The sequence below is a fragment of the Maylandia zebra genome, linkage group LG7, assembly GCF_041146795.1.
Source record: "Maylandia zebra isolate NMK-2024a linkage group LG7, Mzebra_GT3a, whole genome shotgun sequence".
NCBI lineage: Eukaryota > Metazoa > Chordata > Actinopteri > Cichliformes > Cichlidae > Maylandia > Maylandia zebra.
Genome location: NC_135173.1, coordinates 9,482,190 through 9,501,364, shown reverse-complemented (window position 1 = coordinate 9,501,364; position 19,175 = coordinate 9,482,190). Strand labels below are relative to the sequence as shown.

At 43.7% G+C, this 19,175-nt stretch overlaps 2 protein-coding genes across 6 annotated transcripts in view; one reads left to right on the top strand and one right to left on the bottom strand.

The window, feature by feature from the left end:
- The first annotated feature begins 2,179 nt into the window (after positions 1 to 2,179).
- On the top strand, positions 2,180 to 8,614 carry LOC101467702 (endoplasmic reticulum-Golgi intermediate compartment protein 2). The gene is made up of 13 exons (XM_004553378.6): positions 2,180 to 2,680; positions 2,758 to 2,866; positions 2,950 to 2,996; positions 3,075 to 3,142; positions 3,240 to 3,280; positions 3,508 to 3,609; positions 3,696 to 3,788; positions 5,090 to 5,145; positions 5,246 to 5,344; positions 5,440 to 5,537; positions 5,626 to 5,788; positions 7,065 to 7,138; positions 7,236 to 8,614. The coding sequence occupies exons 1-13, from the start codon at positions 2,575 to 2,577 to the stop codon at positions 7,299 to 7,301; spliced, it is 1,122 nt and encodes a 373-aa protein (XP_004553435.1). The 5' UTR covers positions 2,180 to 2,574; the 3' UTR covers positions 7,302 to 8,614.
- Positions 8,615 to 8,857: 243 nt separating this feature from the next.
- Positions 8,858 to 19,175, bottom strand: part of magi2b (membrane associated guanylate kinase, WW and PDZ domain containing 2b) — an 87,991-nt gene continuing 77,673 nt past the window's right edge. For 3 of the 5 annotated variants that reach the window (XM_004553379.5, XM_004553381.4, XM_076885693.1), the window contains 10 exons: positions 18,064 to 18,256; positions 17,870 to 17,985; positions 17,255 to 17,447; positions 16,495 to 16,734; positions 15,140 to 15,325; positions 14,436 to 14,721; positions 13,566 to 13,845; positions 13,317 to 13,460; positions 12,724 to 12,862; positions 8,858 to 11,920 (listed from right to left, as the gene is read on the bottom strand). In XM_004553379.5, the coding sequence (XP_004553436.1) occupies positions 11,226 to 11,920; positions 12,724 to 12,862; positions 13,317 to 13,460; positions 13,566 to 13,845; positions 14,436 to 14,721; positions 15,140 to 15,325; positions 16,495 to 16,734; positions 17,255 to 17,447; positions 17,870 to 17,985; positions 18,064 to 18,256 (2,472 nt within the window). In that variant the 3' untranslated portion in view covers positions 8,858 to 11,225. Of the gene's footprint in view, positions 11,921 to 12,378; positions 12,468 to 12,723; positions 12,863 to 13,316; positions 13,461 to 13,565; positions 13,846 to 14,435; positions 14,722 to 15,139; positions 15,326 to 16,494; positions 16,735 to 17,254; positions 17,448 to 17,869; positions 17,986 to 18,063; positions 18,257 to 19,175 lie in introns of all 5 variants that reach the window. The other 2 variants (XM_012919665.5, XM_004553380.5) reach the window with 2 other exon arrangements.

Genomic DNA, 19,175 nt, shown 5'->3' with positions numbered 1-19,175 from the left:
AGTGAATCGATGTCTCGTTCACTCTTGGCATACAGCTTGATGTCATCCATGTACAGGAGGTGGCTGACAACTGCTCCGTTCCGTAGTCGGTATCCGTAGCCAGTCTTGTTAATGATCTCACTGAGGGGGTTCAGGCCTATGCAGAACAGCAGTGGGGACAGAGCATCTCCTTGGTAGATCCCGCACTTGATGGTAACTTGTGCTATGGGCTTGGAGTTGGCCTCTAGTGTTGTACGCCACATCCCCATTGAGTTCCTGATGAAGGCTCTTAGGGTCCCATTGATCTTGTACAATTCTAGGCATTCCAGTATCCAGCTGTGGGGCATTGAGTCATAGGCCTTCTTGTAATCAATCCAGGCAGTGCACAGGTTGGTCAGTCTGGTCTTGCAGTCTCGGCTGATTGTTCTGTCTACCAGTAGCTGGTGTTTTGCACCTCTGGTATTCTTGCCAATTCCTTTCTGTGTCCCGCTCATGTATTGACCCATGTGCCTGTTCATCTTAGCCGATATGATGCCTGACAGGAGCTTCCATGTAGTACTGAGGCAGGTTATTGGTCGGTAGCAGCTGGATAGCGTAGTGGTTAAACTACACGCCTTTGGAACAGAGGATCGCAAGTTCGATTCCTGCCTGGGGCGTCTGTATCCAGTAAGGGTCCTAAGGCTAGACCCCCTATGCTAAGCAAGCCTACCGCAGACATGAGCGAGACAGATAAATATGAAGGCATGCCGGCTCGGACGTCGCCCGGATCAACAAGGTCCGCGTCAGGTGTTGAGGAACCAGGGCACCCTGACGAAAAGTGGGCTACTGGAACAAGAAGGCATCGGTGGGCAAGGGACGAAAACAGGGCGTTGTTGGAATGCTACTACGCAAGTAACCCCGGCGGAAGGGGCTACATGAATAGGATGAGGGACCTATGGATTCTTCGATACCCAACATCCACAATGACGGCGAAACAACTAGTAGCTCAGTGTTCCAACATTCGAAAGAAGGGACTGCTCTCACAGCTAGAGATTGACGAGGTACAACACAAATGCTACGGCAAGGAGGAGTCAGGACGCCAGGTCAGGGGGGAGATATCATCACCCCCACCCGAGATTGGGTACATAGCCCCAAGTGCGATAGGAGAAGGATCGTTGAGTGCGAGAGGAACTGACCTGAAAAATAGGATCATGGCCAAGCTTGAAACCTGGATCCCCCGTAGCCGGTTACCAAGATTACGTGAAGTACCCTCAGAAGGTCTGCTAGATGATGTTAATGCAGCACTACGGGCAATACCTACAACCACGATTACCGACACTAACAAGCTGATCTACAATACGGCAGCAGTGATATATATACACACACGTATATATATATATACACACACGTATATATATATATATATATATATATATATATATATATATATACATATATATATGACAATTGTTTACTTCATCTTTATCTTACAAAATGAAGATTTGTATTTTTCAAGTCAATAGAAAATAACAATTTGAATTCAAAATATAAAACAATAGTACAACAAAAGTCAATAACACTGGAGAAAGTTGGAGGCCTCCTAATCCGCAGCTGCAGGTTAAAAGGATACTTTAGGTGCAAGCTCCTACAGCACAACATGAATAGTATTAAAAAGATCAGTTAGACCCTTTTAATAACTGCAGATAATCTAGACATTCACTTTCACCCATGGTGAGAAGGACTGATGCTATGTAATCCACAATTGGGGGTCTTGTAATAATCATGTAATAATCACATAATTAGCCTGGCACTAGAGTGGCACAACACCTAAACACTGTGTAGGAGCTGCTCTTTAGTAGTTACTGCTAAATAATTCTCACAAAAAATGAAATGTCACACAGCAACCGTCTCATAACGTCTCTGAGCTCCTTCTTGTTTGCAGTGCAGATGAACACACTGACAAATTAAGTTGTGAGAATAGTGAGCAGGTGAAAAAGATCCTGGAGAGGTGGAGGTTTGCAGTGGATGAATGAAAGTAAATACAAGAAAAAGGCAGGTGTAACAGTGAAGCTGCACGGAGCAGAAATAAATACATGGTGTCAACCATTCAAAGCAACGAACAGTGTGTAAGTGAAATAGTGAAGAGAGTCCGGACAGGGTGGAGTGACTCAGGTGATTTGTGACAGCAGCAGAATACCAGGACTAAACAGGAAGAAATGCAGGCGGACTCCCCTCTTAACCACTAGCGGGCGCTAGGGCCAAAAGAGTGCCGTTTTTCTGTGTTGACAATGCGGGTCAAACGACAATGCAGATACTCCATAACACACTTATACCGGGGTAGCTTCTTTTGTAATTGTATATTTCTTGCTGTGTCATCGTAAACACAAGCTCTTTAGCTGTATATAATTCCTTTTTTGGGGGGCATTTAATTTAGCATTAATCCAGTTGTTCGGCTAGTTAGCTAGCTAATGCTATACGCTAGCCCGGTAGCTGTCATGACCAACGTCAGCAAACTAACTTAGACCTCAGCTGTCGTCGCTTTAAACACATCAAACCCGAAAACATCCACTTCATGTGGGAGTCACCTGGAGTTTAAGCTCCGCCGCAGGTCCCAAGATGAGGAGGCTGACGAGGAAGAAGGCTCTGACTCTGATGAAGGAGTTAGACGCTTTTCCTAAAGTTCCTGAAAGCTACGTGGAGTCCACAACCAGCGGTGGGACAGGTACAGACTGCACATTTTTTAGCTGTAGCTAATCTGAGAGGAGAGTTCAGTCTAATCCCATTTCAAACTCTCTCCAGTGTCTCTGATAGCATTCACTTTCATGGCTGTCCTCGCCTTGTTGGAGTTCTTTGTGTACAGACACACATGGATGAAGTACGAATACGAGGTGGACAGAGACTTCAGCAGGTAAAAGCTGAACAGGTTCATGCCATCACCGCCCTCAAAAACCTCTCAGCTGTGTCCTAACTGCACCTGTTCTTCACCAACAGTAAACTCAGGATAAATGTGGACATTACAGTGGCCATGAGATGCCAATGTAAGTAGATACAGGTGTATTTGTGTGTGTGTTTAGGGCAGGAAAAGGTTTTTAACTTCCGTGTTTGACTGGATGCAGATATAGGAGCAGATGTCCTCGATCTGGCAGAGACCATGGTGGCCTCTGATGGATTACAATATGAACCGGTGGGTTTGTGATTTTTATCATGCAGTGAACAATGAAAATGTAATCTCTGGCATGTCCAACAGTTGTTTGTTTGGGTTTTTTTTTTTTACAATTTAGGTCAACTTTGAGCTCCCACCACAGCAAAGAATATGGCACATGTAAGTGATTTATTCACATTCAGTACTTGGATATTATGATCTATAATCTAGTAACACTAAATCACGCGAATGTTAGGCTGCATAGATCTTTAACTCACTGAAGCTTTACTAATAATTAAGACAAAGTTTGCATCCTCACATTTGTTGATGTAATTTGAAAAAAAAAAAGGTTAATTGTATCCCAAGTGAGTCTTTTTTGTCCTAATATTTCTGTCCCTGCCTGTCAGGACTCTTCTGCACATCCAGGAGCGTCTGAGAGTGGAGCACGCTCTGCAGGATGTCATCTTCAAGGCTGCAATAAAAGGAGCTCCTCCTGCTCAGACGAAAAGGTAAAGGACCCTCAGGATTATCTGTGTTTTGTTGGGAGGTGAATGAAAGTGCGATTACGCTGATTGCTTAAGTTTCCCCCCCGCAGTGAGGACAGCACCGCTTCCCTGAGTGCCTGCAGGATCCATGGACATCTCTATGTCAACAAGGTGGCAGGAAATTTCCACATTACTGTTGGCAAGTAGGTAACACTCAAAACGATGTATTATTTAACACAGTTTTTTATTTTGAACCATAGACTGTAAACGTCCTCCCACTGTACAGAAACAATCATAGCAGGTACTGCTTCCTGCATGGCCCTAATGTGAGCGTGCATCGTCTTTGGACTCCACGTGTCAGTCACCACAGTCCGGACTGTCTAGTAAGGCTGCCAAAAAGTTGATTCTGTTCATCTGGATGCTGTTTCGTCACTTATCCAAGTCTCTTCGCCTGATGAAAATCTAAATGAACAGAATTAACTTTCTGGGAGTTCCTCACTTGGATTATTGAGCTGCATGCAAGACATGTCTAGTAGGATTGGCAAAAATCAACACAAATTATAAATGGTAAATGGACTAGTTCTTATATAGCGCTTTTCCACTCTTCTGAGCACTCAAAGCGCTTTACACAACTTGTGCATTCACCCATTCACACCCATTCGCACAAGCACAACTGACATTCACACACATTCATACTCCGATGAATGCATCGGAGAGCAATTTCGGGTTAGTATCTTGCCCAAGGATATTTGGCATGCAGACTAGGGGAAGCCAGGAATCGAACCACCAACCTTCCGATCAGTAGATGACCTGCTCTACCACCTGAGCTACAGCCACCCTATAACACAATTACAAAACAAAGACAGAAAAACAGTAGAAGTTTGTTTTGTTTTTTCAGTGAAGGGGATTTCCACGAACTTTAATTATAATTTAACTGAATGAAGTAATTGATTGTAGGCAGTGGATCTGGCCTTTTGTGGAGTGGTAATTATAAATGAATAGAATATGGAACAGTAATGATTTTTGTTATCTTGGTTTAATAATCTGAAAGCTAAAATTAAAATTTGATTATCGCACAGCTCTGCTGTTCAGTACTTCTTTATGCTGATGTGGGATGAATCCCAGTCGCTCTTGTAAAACTATTTCAACACATTTCCATCAAGAGAGACGGAAAGTTGCATTGACATCAGTGGCTATGAGGAGGGGAATCACACAGAGACTGAAATGACTTGCTTCTACCGCTATATGGAAAGGTGACATTGCTCTCTGCAAGCTTATAGTTTTGCACATTGATTATCAAATACAAATTTCCCCACAGAAGTTGGTTTTGCTCCCATCTTATTATCAAGGGCTGGAGTCGGGGCCTTGATACCCGTGCTCTAACCTCTGCTCACCTCTGTGCTGCTCTGTTTGCAAATTAGATCACTAGCATGGGATATTTTGGCTGTTTTCATGTCATTGATTTACATATAAAGTTAACGCTGACCTTTTCATCCACTTACAGGTCCATCCCGCATCCTCGAGGTCACGCCCATTTAGCCGCCCTCGTCAGCCATGACTGTAGGTTTGCAGACTTTCTGACACCAAATGGCAGCAACAGATGGAAATTAAACTGTTTTATATGTTATAAAGATTATTTATTGTTTTGTATTTGTTACAGCTTACAACTTCTCTCACCGGATTGACCACCTGTCCTTCGGAGAGCCACTTCCTGGAATGATCAGCCCTCTGGACGGCACAGAGAAAATTGCTATTGATTGTAAGTTGGTGTTTCAGATGTTGTTGAATTACTTGTTATTAAAGTGCTCTGATAAACTTTTATTTCCACTGATGGCTCTTGATGCTTCTTTCCAGCTAACCACATGTTTCAGTACTTCATCACCATTGTGCCAACCAAACTGAACACCTACAAAGTGTCTGCAGACACGCATCAGTACTCCGTCACTGAGCGGGTAGGTCTGGGTTTGTACTGTTTTAGCTGGGGAGTAGATAGTACATCATTGTACTGAAAGCATTTGTATGCCTTTGGCTGTCCCACAGGAACGTGTGATAAACCATGCTGCAGGCAGCCACGGAGTCTCAGGGATCTTTATGAAATATGATATCAGCTCACTAATGGTCAAAGTCACTGAGCAGCACATGCCTCTGTGGCAGTTCCTCGTCAGACTCTGCGGCATCATCGGAGGCATTTTCTCCACCACAGGTAGCTAACGTGCTCATGCTGTTTGAGTGCCGTCTGCATTAAGAGTGTGCTGCAGTAACATTTTCAGATTGCTCTCCTGACTGAAAACCAACTTGGAGGTCACAGTGATTGTTTGTTCAGAACAAGGAGGCATCAAGCAGCAGCAACAGCTTTAACCCTTTACCCCTTGAAAGCCTAACAGGAGTAACCCTTGAAGCTCTTTTCTGACCCGAGTTGTTTTGGTCATATTTCAGCCTGCTTATAGAACAAAATCACTGCATGTGGATAAGAAGTTACTGCGGTGCTGTTTATGCAGCTACCCTTGGAAAAACCTGGAAGTTATTCTAATGATCGTCAAACCATGACATTGTTGACGTATACTGACGTGTCAAAACTCGTCATCAAGGGTACAGGGGAGGTCGTCACATCTTTATAGGAGGAAAGTCAAAAGATACACTAACCTTTAAAACTTTGAAAATAGATTTTGAATGTCAGAGCTGCTTACAAGCATTTCATGACAATCGCTCCTTGCAAGTTAACTAATTAAATCATGCTATAATGCAAGAACCATACTAACAAATTCCCATCATAAAGTGCTCTTATTATGCTCATGTATAGACTTTTATACTTTAGCTTTGCACGATTCACAGTACAAATGAATACTTATTTATCTTATAGTGGAACCTCTCATGTTGTCGACTTGTGTTAAGTGGTTTTAGCTCCCATATCCAGTTTTAAGCCATTTTTTTCTAATTGGCTGCACCTCGCAGCCTCTCCAGAGAGATTAAACAGCAGGTGGGTGGAGTTTCTGTGTCTAAGATCTCACTGATATCGTACAGGGTCAAGAGCAGAACAGAAACAGTTCAGTAAAGTCTGAAGGAGTCATTTGTACACAGGCTGATCTCATTGATACTTTGGCTATTATAACAAAAAGCTTTAGAGTGACCCTTTAACCAGTAAAACAGGATATGAGACCTTTGCATGTAATTTAACAAAGTAGATCCAAGTATTCTCACAGAAATCTTCAGCTTAACAGCAGAAGTACCTGAATGTTGTAATCCCAAACATGGTGTTCCTGCCAAGACTAAGCCCTGGAGGATCCTGTGACTCTGTTTGTGAACCATCATTCTTAAATGAATCCTGTTAATCCACCTGGATGAAGAGAAAAACTTTATGCATTATTCACAGATTTAGCCACTGCATAAAAGCAGCAGGTAACAACTTAGACCAAGCTGCTTTCACCTCATCTAAACCCTGAACATGAACATCAGTATTTAAAGTTTTTCTCTCCCGGCAGGTATGATCCACGGCTTGGTGGGATTCTTGGTTGATGTAGTTTGCTGTCGTTTCCAAATGGGAATCTACAAACCTGTAAGTTAACGCAGAAGTAAAACAAGTACAAGAGCAATTTAGTTCTTTCTTTCTTTTTTTTTTAGTGGTACTAATTTCTTATTTTCTCCTTCCTCAGAAGGATGACCTGCCAGCGCAGGAAAACAGTGAAACTCAGCTTCCTGCTGAAAACTACACTGAGTAACAGCAGATGCTCACAATCTTGGCCTTACCCACACACAGCAATGACATGCTGGGGAGATGTTTACAAGTTTTATTATAAAATGTTCCCTTTTTTGTTAAAAATGTGTATTTGTATCTGTTTTAACTGTGTAATTCCACAAACCAGAAGCAGTGATTCATCTACTTATGAAAGACTGTAGTCAGTACCTCCACTTGTCACGTGTCAGCATCACTGGAGAGATGGAAAGCAGAAATTCTTAGATAAATGTTGTAGAATTGATTAGATTTACTGCAAAGATACCTGCAGGCCAACACATTTTCACTTCCCTCTGCTGTGGGGCCCCTTCCTCATACTTCAGCCTTTTTACAGAAGTGAATGTTATACTTAAACCTGTCAGGGACATGGAACAACTTCTCAGTGCCCCGGTCTAAAATGCATCTCATCACATGCAAAAAGGGAGAAACGTGTGCACGGGTATTGGGGTTCTGGGTTTAAATCCATCTGCTAACTGAGCTGAGCCTGGATCTTTTCCCTGTGATTTCCTCCCAGTGTCCAGGGACATGCAGGTTTGGTTAAGCAGTGATTCTAAATGGGCCGTAGGTGTATATGTGAGCGTGAATGGACGTAACTATTAGCCCTGCAATAGCCTGGTGATCTGTCTGTGGTATACCCCGCCTATCACCCGATGGCAGCTGGGATTAGCTCCACCAGAGAAGCGTTGATGGATGGATGTGTGTCCCTTTTAAAGTGGAATTGTGTGAAAAGTATAAGAGTGTTTGTTGGTGACATTGGTTAAATAGGAAACTGATGTGGGAAAATAAGTTTTAAGTTCACTGTCTGCATTTAACTGTGTTGTACATCCTGCTACAATCTGACCCGTCTATGGCTGGAAGTGCTGAAAGTCTCAGAGCCAGCGGTGTTGTGATTGCTGGTTGCTCTTTTAAATAAACGGCACACACAATTTAGCAATAAAAAAAAAAAATGGCTGAAAGTGATTGTATAAAAGGCTCTGAGATTTTATGTCTTTGCTCTGCAATATTGTGTGGGGTGGAGTTGCGGGAAATGACGTAGGCATATCCATGATAAGAATAAATAGGAAAACATCATTTAGTCAAATATAAATGCAGAAATTTTCTAAAATGCTCATCCTGCTACTCCAGGAGGGGAGATGGTCTTTCCGTGTTAGGTCTGTTTTACCTCATCAAGCTGTGTTCCTGGTTGCCATCCTTCACGGTGATGCTCCGAGTGTTAAGTTCGTGACTGGAAACTGCTGGCAACACTGACCATCTAGGTGGCAATAAAACAGCTGGCGGTGACAATCCAGCAAAGTGGAAGCCTCTTGTCCTCCTTCCTGTATCCTGACCGATACACCATCTTGTTATCTGCTGAACCTAAAAGAACTAGCCCTCACCTAGTACTCCTCAATAGCGATGCTTAACTGCAGTGAATATTTGCTGTTTTGTTTGGGTAAACGACTACTTAATAACCCAAATTGTTGATTTATACATTGATGAATAAACTGATCCATTATTTTCTCTCGTCCCAATTTTACAAGCAAGAACCTGTAGAAAAGAATATTTTACACCATGTCAAGAGTTTATTTGACAGTATTTCAGAATATCTTTCAGTAAACAAGTTTTGTTTTTTAGCAAAATGTAATATATCAGTACTGTCGCATTTCATAAAAATAGTTGTTCACGTCTTTGAAACTACAGTATCAATGATACAGTAAACCATATTTGTAGGAATACAGCTGTACAAGGTGAATAGTACACAATTAACACTACACAGTTATACTTGATCTCAGTGGGGGTTTATGAGCGTGCCATCCTTCACAGGTTCTGATAAGCAGATTTTTTTTGTTTCTTCATACAAAAATCGGTCACAGCAGGCAAGGGGTGGGGGTGGGGGCGGCCTGGATGGAGACAGAGGGCTGGATGACGTATTCTTTCAGCGTTTCCTAACTTTGACATTTGTACATACGGCAAACACGTTTCTACAGCCTACTGCGTCTTTCCACAACCATTTTAATCACAGAACACACAGCTCAGTCAGAATCCACCGCGAATCAGGATCAGGCCCGATGACTCTCAATGCACAAAGTCTTACTAGTATCCCAGTCTGCAGGTGCCTGGCTTTCCCAGCAGCTTACGAGTACAGCTTGGATGTACCATCATGTTGCATTCAGTCAAACAGTCGCAATCTTTTTTTTTTTTTTAATTAATCTGGTCCTCCAGTACTCAAAAGCTTAAGTGATAAAGTTTTAATAAAGAGCACACATCCCGCTGAGAGAAATTGATGACATCGAAATGGAGAAATGCAGGAGGACAGTGACGTCATATTTAAATGCATGTATGTTTCACAGATGTGACATTTGCGGGCAAGAATACAAACTTAACGTTAAGCTGAAACACAGAAACCGTGGTCGTCTTTGATACAGCCCTGTCTCCATAGACGTTCACAGCTCTACACTCCCAGACGACTCTAAGAAGAGGATGTGATGCTACAGGCTACATGTTATCCCCTTTAAAACACAAGGGGACAAAGGGCAATCATTGACACTGACAAGCTATACAGCCGAGTGCATCAAGATATATACTGCTTGGCGTCCGACGAAACTTAGCGGTTTGCTGACGCGTGTGCATGGTCGCTGATATCTGTTTTGCATTCAGTTCCCAAAATACTTCACAACGGCAACAGCTCTGCATTAGTTCGAGTAAGGCACTCTGCCCCACCTCATAACCATCGGCCTCCTCTTCCCCGCACCGATGCCCCTCTCCCACAGTGATGTGGTACACTTAGCACAGTTAAAGGCATAGAAATGGGAAATAGAGACTGGACAAATTTTTCCTTTTGATCATTAAAATGAATACAACACAGCTTATAATTCTGCACAATGACTGCATGGTTGACTGTGATCAAGTTGTGTACATAACTCAGAAGAGTATCATGAGTTCTTACTAAGCCAACTGTCTTCAGTTACACAAAAGTTCAATTTTGTTCAATTTCGTGGGGAAAAAAAATCCTTTTCGTCTCATGAGTGCCGACCGGTCTGCTCCACATCTCGATTTTCTGCCTTTAAAAGACACGAGTCCCTGTCTAAAGACATGGTGGTGTATATCCATGCACACAAACGCCGCCTGCCTCGGCGGTCCGGGTGTGGTGACTCGCACAGTCTTTGATATGTAGTTTTTAGACGAGGCCGTGGAAACAGTGATCCTAAAATACTGTCCTGCTTCTTTTTTTGTTTGTTTGTTTTTTTTAAACAATGTGTCTAACTACAACACTGCCTCAAAAACACCAATAGGTATGTTTCTGAGTTTACCAAATGTACATATTTTTCACATCTTTACATTTATAGTATGAGATATATTGGTAGGCATGTGCGATTTAACATATGTCAGGTTAACTGGGCTGTGGTTGGGGTCAGTGCCGTGTGTTCCAGGAGTTTCAGTGTCACTGCTTCCATCTGACACACCTGTAGTCTGGTTCATCCCACTGCGCAGAGAAAACAGGGCAAGAAAACAGAAATCCCCTGGTTCTACATATGTTTCTCTTCCTCGTGTGAGCCCACGCTGCACTAAACAGTCTGAACCAGATACAGTCGAGCATTTAAAGGTACATATCGAAAGTACAGCTCCACTCAGAGTCAGGCGTCATTGCTCCATCTGTGATCAGAAAATCAGAAGTCGCATAAAAGGGTCCCCAAAGGTTTAGACCATATGTTACAATAGCTGTGTAAGTTTCTTTGTCTTTAAGGTGGTGGGTGTAATAATCATCTTGTAACAACAACTGAAATATAAAACATGATCTCAGAAGTCGATGGCGATGAAAACAGGGCAGACAGAGGCGGCAAGGGAGATCTACTGGTTCTCTGAAAGATCCAGTGGTGAACTGAATGAGGAGCCATACAGTGTGACTCGGCCCAAACCAGTAAGATCCCTTCTACCTGCTTACTGTGGAGGTCCAGGACCTCAGGGTGCCAGGCAGTTTGTCAGACCCAGGGACATTCCAGGGCCTCGGGGAGGCAGCAGCACTCCTTGTTGGAGGATCTTCCACGTTTTTGGAGGGGCAGTAGAGCCCAATGTGGCCACCGGCCCGCTCATCTTCTCTGGAGAACAGACCTCGGGACACCAGCCTCTCCTGGAGGCTGATATGTCCATCTCCACTGCCCTGAGAGGCTCCGTTCAAATTCACACCAGCAAATGGGTCCCAGGGCCAGATAGTGCTTAACGCTTGTGTATGCAGATCCTTTCTCTTACAGCAGGGGGAGCAAGTCTCCCTTTGCCTCTCTCTTCTGTCAATGCACTTTCCCACAATAGCTTTGGAAGGCAAAGCACGAAGCTGTCTGTCGCCCGGTCCACAGTCCATCTCTCCCGACCCCTGAGGGGTTCCCTGCCCCCTGATGATGCATTTCTGCTCGGTGGACCTGCCACCTGCAGCCCCTCTAATGGAGCTGTGGTCTGTCAGCTTTGGAGCTTTGTCTGCCATGCACACTGTGGCCTCTAGAGGGAGCCGATGAGGGGAATCTGGGGCTGACGATGGATGGGATGAGAGCAATGGATTCAGGTGAGCTTCCAGGGTCACTTCCTGCAGGGCAGAGTGGGCTGTAGAAAGGGAATCCCAGGGGCCGGCACAGTCTGTCAGGGAGGAAAACAATATGCTCAAGAGGACTGATATGAAAGAGGTGGAAATGATCATGCACATGCATACAGACACAGAAAGAAAGGGAAAACACCCCAGAGATAAACACGTTCTTTTATAATATCAGACAAACTTGCATGCACATGTGTATAAGCAGCACAGCAACAGACTTACGTGTAAGGATTTATTCAGTGCTTGTAAACAGTTAACATATTTGCAGCTGTGTGTGACGGACTGATCCCGAGCAGCTCTCGAGTACAAAGTCTACTTCAAAACCCTCTTCAGGACAATTAGACCCAATAGTTTACTACAAACCATCTTCCACTCTTACTATAGCACACACGAGCACAGATGCACACATGTCAGCTACTTTCCCATGCAAAAACTCGTGACCACAGTTATAGCACACAGATTAATCAGTATGGAGAGAGAGAGACATGCAGTTTTCACAAACCGTGTCTTTAGAGTGGCCCATTAGGAAGAAATAGGGGGAGCTTAGTGTGTCACCTTTCATGCACATGGAGAGGTTGGGAGGTACCATTCCTGAGGGAAGGCAAATAAAAGCCTATACCAATCATTAGACTTAAAGCAGAGGGGTTACAACACACGAAGGCTTGAGAGTCGCTCGTTACCATCTACTGTTTAATCAAAGTAGGCTTTCAGATATTAGTCGAGGAGTAAAAAGTGGACAGATATGAATGCATGTTAATGTGTTCTTGAGTTAAGTTGAAGAGCAAACAGTAAATCTTTAGTAAGAGTGTAAACAATGAGACTGCGTCTCTTTGTAAGGAAAACTCACCATATTCTGGCACCTGTCCTGTGCCTCTCTTTAGCAGCAGTCTGACCCGCCTGCCTCCCGCTTTGATGAGTTCAATGGCGCGGGCGTGAGTCATGTCCCTGGTGCTGTCTCCATTAATCTCTATGATCTGATCTCCAACCTGGACGAGACACACACAGGAGCGGGTCAGTTTCTGCCACCCTCGGTTTACTCACAGCAGAGTAACTTTTCCACAGAACCAGTCTTCTCTTGGGGAACCTCCACTGAGCAACTTGTTCAAGTACATTTCAACACGAGTGGTTAAGAGTGAGCAAAAGGTTTGCTCAATTCACTCAATTTACTCAATGCATTCATACTTACTCACTTGAGCAGAAGGAAAAATCCATGCTCTGTTAAACTTTACACCATTACTAAATTTTAACAAGGACGCTGAGTGATATTATGTGACACGACCATTTAGATGGATGTATGTGTGTGTTTGGCTTACTTCGGATTAATCAGACTTACTTTTTCCATTTTGAAAAATAAAACCGAGCCATTACTATTCACCAAGTGCAATCCCAACCATCTGCCAAAGAGTGCTTTCACTCTTGTCGTGGTTTTCCTTATCTCACCCTCATCCTTCCATTTCGTATAGCAGGACCATCCTCTGCAAGGCGCAACACAAACAGGTCCATCTTGTACTCTCTGCCTCCTCGAATACTGAAGCCAAAACCTTTAGCGCTTTTCTCGAGCTCCACTGTAAAGTAATCATAGTCCTGCAGAACAAAATGTAGACGATTTACAACAGAAAAAAATCAAATATGCGATTTCTATGTGAAAAGCAATGATTATGATAAATATAATTGGAATAAGTTACAAACCTGCATACAAATGAAGGATGTACGGTCAACATAAGCAGACAGCTCTTGGTCAAGCTCTACCTGTGGTCTGAAGTCAGCTGGGATCCCTAGAGGGAACTGTGCAGCTGCAGGGTGCTGTCTAAAATCCAGCAGACCAGGTGGGTGTCTGTAGTCCAGTGTTGGTGGCTGCCGATAATCAGTCACTGGTGGGTGACGGTAATCTACCGGCGGTTGCCGGTAGTCAGTGAATGGAGGATGGCGGAAGTCAGGTTTGACATCCTGTCTTGCTTTTACCTCTGACCTGCCATGAGAATGAAAAGTTGACAAAAATCTGAGCAGCGAGGTGAAAAAAGCATCCCTGTTGGAATAAATTTGCTGGCGAAGGAAGGAAAAAAACAGACAATTACTGGGTGTGTGCAGATGAGAAGGCTCATCACAAAATGGATAGGTGGGAATATCAGCCTCTGTTATGAAACTTTTATCAAGTTCACACTTGGGCATCAACTCACAGCTCTGGGAGGACTGCTCACAGTGTCGCATTCTGAGACTTGCGTGCGCGCACACTCACACTTTCATAGTTTTGACACACAGCAGGGTCCAATTGCTACGATCCTGCATTATAGAGGTGATACCTTAAAGTAAATTATTCACTGCACACTGTAGAAGCTAAGTGGTGTTATGCAACTGGGTAGAAACCAGCCTGAGACAGAGTGTCTGACTGGGACATCAGTTGTCTGCAGTCACAGGTTTTCTGCTACACTGACTGGGACACTCTCTTCAGCATGCACAATTTGGTATCTGTCACCTGTGAACTTCATGCCCCTCCTCCTTTCAGTCATTCTGTGTGCTTTTTAACAAATCTTACCAAACACCCTCTTAACCCAGCCTTACCTGCCATCGTGGAGGTAGAGCTGTGGATGGGGGCCAGATGGCTGCGTGACTGGGCTCTGCTGGGTTCCTGCTGGTGCAGGAGGACCAGTCACCGCTTGGTTTGTCTGAGCTGGTGTCTGGCCGGGTTGGACTGGTGTCTGTCCGGGTGCTTGACCTGGCTGAGCGACCATTTGGCCAGACTGCGTGCCTCCTTGGCTTGTCTGGGCTACAGGACTGGGCTGGGTCTGCGGGCTGTGTTTCTGGGTCATGGGGCTCTGCTTCTCTGAACTAGGACCAGAATGGGAGCCTGCGATGGACAGAGGGTTAGGTAAGATTGTACCCGATTGACAAAGCTTTGAATAAAAAGTGAATTGAATGGATTGACAAATAAAACATGCTCAGGATGCTTAAGATTGCAGAAGAGAACTCTTCTGAATTATTTGCTCCATTTGCTAAAAAACCTTCTAACCTTTATGTTTCTGCATCACCAAGCACAAACCCTGTATCCTTTATAGATGACTAAATATAGAAGCCTTTTGACTTTTTAACCTCAGTAAATGCAACATTTTGTGTGTGTAAGACTTTCTTTGGCGAAGTGAAATTAAATATATTCATATGAGATAGAGGGCACCGAGTTCAGGGAGTTTCCTGCAAAGGTAAAACAGGAGCCAAATAAACATTCACAGAACAACGTCTGATTTTATTTGCCGCACCAAAACACTTACTCTCCTCTGGTATGATGTGCAGAGTGACTGTTAGTCCAGCATCTTTAATGAGCTTGACGATGTCTGCATGCGGCATGCTGATAATGGATTGTCCGTTCACTGCCAGGATCCGGTCGCCCACCTTCAGCTTCCCACATCTGTCGGCCGGGCTGCCCTCGATGATGCGTCCTATTTTATGGGGCACAGCTGGAAACGGACAACAGCAAGGTGGTTGGTCATGAGCAATTTTGAAGAAAGATGTGAAAACAGCACATTAGTGTTTGTATTACAGCCTTAGCTTCACAGGTTAGGACTGCAGCCACTGTTTAAAATGACAGGTTTAAATATTTTGTTGCCTTGAAGTTGCAACACAGAAGTGTAGGTTTTAAAATTTCATGATGACAGTATGCCAACTAAACACATTAAATTTTGAATTTAAGCTTTTACATACACTTAACAAAAAACAGAAAATTTTCACTTCATTATGAAATATCTCTGAACCCCTCAGGGACTATTCACCAAGCACCATTACATCCTGAACTAATGTTTAAAATTAGTTCAGTATGCCCAAAATGGGTATGCCAGACCCACTTAGGGGGTATGTGTATTTTTAGGTGTGTACAGAAATATTGCAGTGGATGTTCCCAGAATGTGTAGGACATTTGAGAAGAATCCATTAATCTTCAGAACAAAACATCTTCACTGTGCCATCAGTCCAATCGGACTGAAGAATCCCACAGTCTGCTGAAAGATATTAGCTCCCTGTAGCAAAGCGTAATCATATGTTTAATAAAGCCTCATTTAAGACAGAAAGATGCTTTTAATACTACTTAGGCTGAATCAAGAGGAAAAAAAATCCCCACAAAAATTATAGTCTTACAAGACAAATTAATTTCTCTTGACCCCGACTAATGGAAGCTCTGAAGCTACTGGACGGGATAAGAAACAGCACTTTAGTGGAAGTGATTCTATGATGATGACCTAATCTCTAACCAGGCATCGACTTTGAAGACAGCAGGCAATGTGAAATTTAAAAAAAATGAATACATTTAAAAAATACATATATATATAAATCATAAGAAATATATCCTAAAAATATTTGAGATATGAAGCTAAATTTGCACAGGAGTCATTATATATGTTCGAACTTTATACCATAAAGTTTTTATGCTGGTCGAGCAGGAGGCCCGTGTTGGTTTGAGATTAAATTATGCATTTGCATTTTTCCTCATGAAATAGATACAGCAGCAAAAACTAAAAAGGTGACTGCACAGCCACCATCTTTAGGATGATTGCTCATCAGGATGTAAAAATCACCATTTATCTTTAGGAATGACCTTCTGGGATCCTGACAGATGCAAGTCATTGTAACTCACTGATGACGGTGGCATTTTCCGGTCTGTTCAGGGAGCTGATGATGACAAAGCCGAAGCCCTCGTTCTCCTTGCGGTTAATAACCACATCGCTGGTTTGCAGGGAAGATCCCTCCGGTGGCGAAGTGGCAACCGGGGCAGCGACCACCGGAGGGCCCGAAGCTGAAGCTGCGTCGCTACGTGGAGAGCTGTGCTGCGTGGACACTGAGCCGGGGCTGCGGCCGTTCACGGGACACGGTTCACCTGAAGGAGAGGACGAGAGCAGGCGAGATGAGTCCGCTCACGGCGGTCATTGAGTTTTCACAGTTTCCCGACAAAAGCAGCTAAAGATGAAAGATGTAGCCACTGACAAAAATGAAAACAACAGTGGTCTTCTTCAATCCCAGCAGGGATTCTGTGTCAAAGTCAAACTTGGCTTCTCTGCTTGTCATTTATGACTCTTTTGTAACCGCTTGCCCCTGCGGGAGAAGCGCACCCAGAAAGACACAAACCACAGAGCCTGCTGCTGCAGAGCTGACAATGAACAAAGGATAAATGTATGTATGATCTACTACCACAGAAAGGATGTGTGGGTGAGAAGTACACAGAGATCCTGCGCGCAGACTGTTAGCATGTGTGCTGTGTCCAAGCTGTGTTTTTTTAATTTGATGCCAGTGAAATGTGCAGCCTGTTCTCCAATCTTGGTCAAGTGTGAAAAAAAAGACAAAAAGACAAAACAAAAAAGAACAGAAAAAAAAAATCAACAAACAAAACATGTCCTCACCAGGCATTTGCACTCTCCTTCTCACAGTCAAGCTGACTTGACCATTGCGAGCGGCTGCGTGCATCAAGTCTATTACGTATTTGTGCGGTTTCCCAGCAACCACATTTTTATCCACAGAAATGAGCTCATCCCCGGGTCGAAGCCGCCCGTCGCGCTCAGCGGGAGTGTTCTCTATTATAGCGCCAATGACAATCTGTTCAAAGACAATCAATATTAGCAGCATAGATTTGGGTGAAGGAGATGAGTCGAAGACAAGTGGAAACACACAACAGTTGCTTTACTTAGCTTGTAAACTACCTTTGGGTCATGGTAACAGTTTTTCACCTTCTTTATATCCTTATGTCACATTCTTTCTCTGTCATAGACTGCATGCTGTTGTACAACGTGGACAAGTTAGCAAGGCGTTACTTCAGTATGGGAGGCACTGAGCAGTTAGAGGGTCAGCAAAGTGTGAGAAGGCCACTTGTGTGCAAGTCTGTGTGTGTGTCTGGAGGCTGTTTTGGTAAGATGTTTGGGACTGGATGGAGAATGTGAGACAAGATTAAGTGCAAGTCAGATGAGGCTGGTGTGTATGAGGTTAAAATATGAGTGTGGTCCAGCCCGTCCCATACGAGCCTTGTCACGGGCGTCCGGACTCACAGCCTGCACGGCCTCGTCTCCCCCCAGGATGCGGAAGCCGAATCCAGTCTTCTCCCTCAGCAGGTGCACCTCCACCTCTTCGTACTCCGGGCCTGACACACAGGAGCTTACAGTTAAAACAATGCTCGATTTTCCGCCTTAAACTAAAAAATAAAGTTTTCTGTACTCACGTCTGCTCTCGTAGATGGCCCTCGACTTCTCATAAAGGTCATACGGGTCGGGTTTGTTAAGGTCGAAGCCTTCGGTGGAGTCAGGCACAGAAGTGCGGTGCTGTGGCTGGTTTGGGAAGGGCGTACCAGGCGGCAATACTGGACCAGACAGATTTGCTTGAGGGCTGCTGTGTGGATCCCATTGGTCAGGTAACTAGAAGGAAGCACCAACAACAGTTTTTTAACTTAACTCAGTTTTGCCCATTCATTTTTATTGTTTGTCTTACATTAATCATTACTTATTATTATTATTATTATTATTTTATTATAAATTATCACTATAAATAATAGTTCAAATATGTCGCTATGAAGACTTCAAAACTCCTTCTGCCAAGTATTCAGGATTAAACACATCAAATGTTTAAGTGCTGGACACAAAAGACTGTTTTTGCATTGCGGGTTTAACTTTCCATATCTAAACACAATAGGCTGAACATGGGCATTATGATCTTTCAAACAGTAATGAATGCTATGTCAAGGCAACCGAATTAAAGACAACAGACACAGTTTTTGAAATTTTGCCTTTGGAGATATTCATCAGTAGATTTGAAATGAAATGATCAAGATGTGAGTGAAGTGCAGACTTTCAGCTTTAATTCACAGGGTTTAATAAAAATAACAGACTAAATGGTTGGGACAGTTTTCTCATTTTAACAGGCTTAAAAGTAACCAGACAGTTAAATGTCAGTCTTTGTTATTTTATGATAACTTAAGGAGATAAAATAACAGGTTCGATCGTGGCTGAAGAGTTGGGAGTTCGCCTTGTAATCGGAAGGTTGCCGGTTCAAGCCCCGGCTTGGACAGTCTCGGTCGTTGTGTCCTTGGGCAAGACACTTCACCCGTTGCCTACTGGTGGTGGTCAGAGGGCCCGGTGGCGCCAGTGTCCGGCAGCCTCGCCTCTGTCAGTGCGCCCCAGGGTGGCTGTGGCTACAATGTAGCTTGCCATCACCAGTGTGTGAATGTGAGTGTGAATGGGTGGATGACTGGATATGTAAAGCGCTTTGGGGTCCTTAGGGACTAGTAAAGCGCTATAAAAATACAGGCCATTTACCATTTACCATATAGATAAAAGG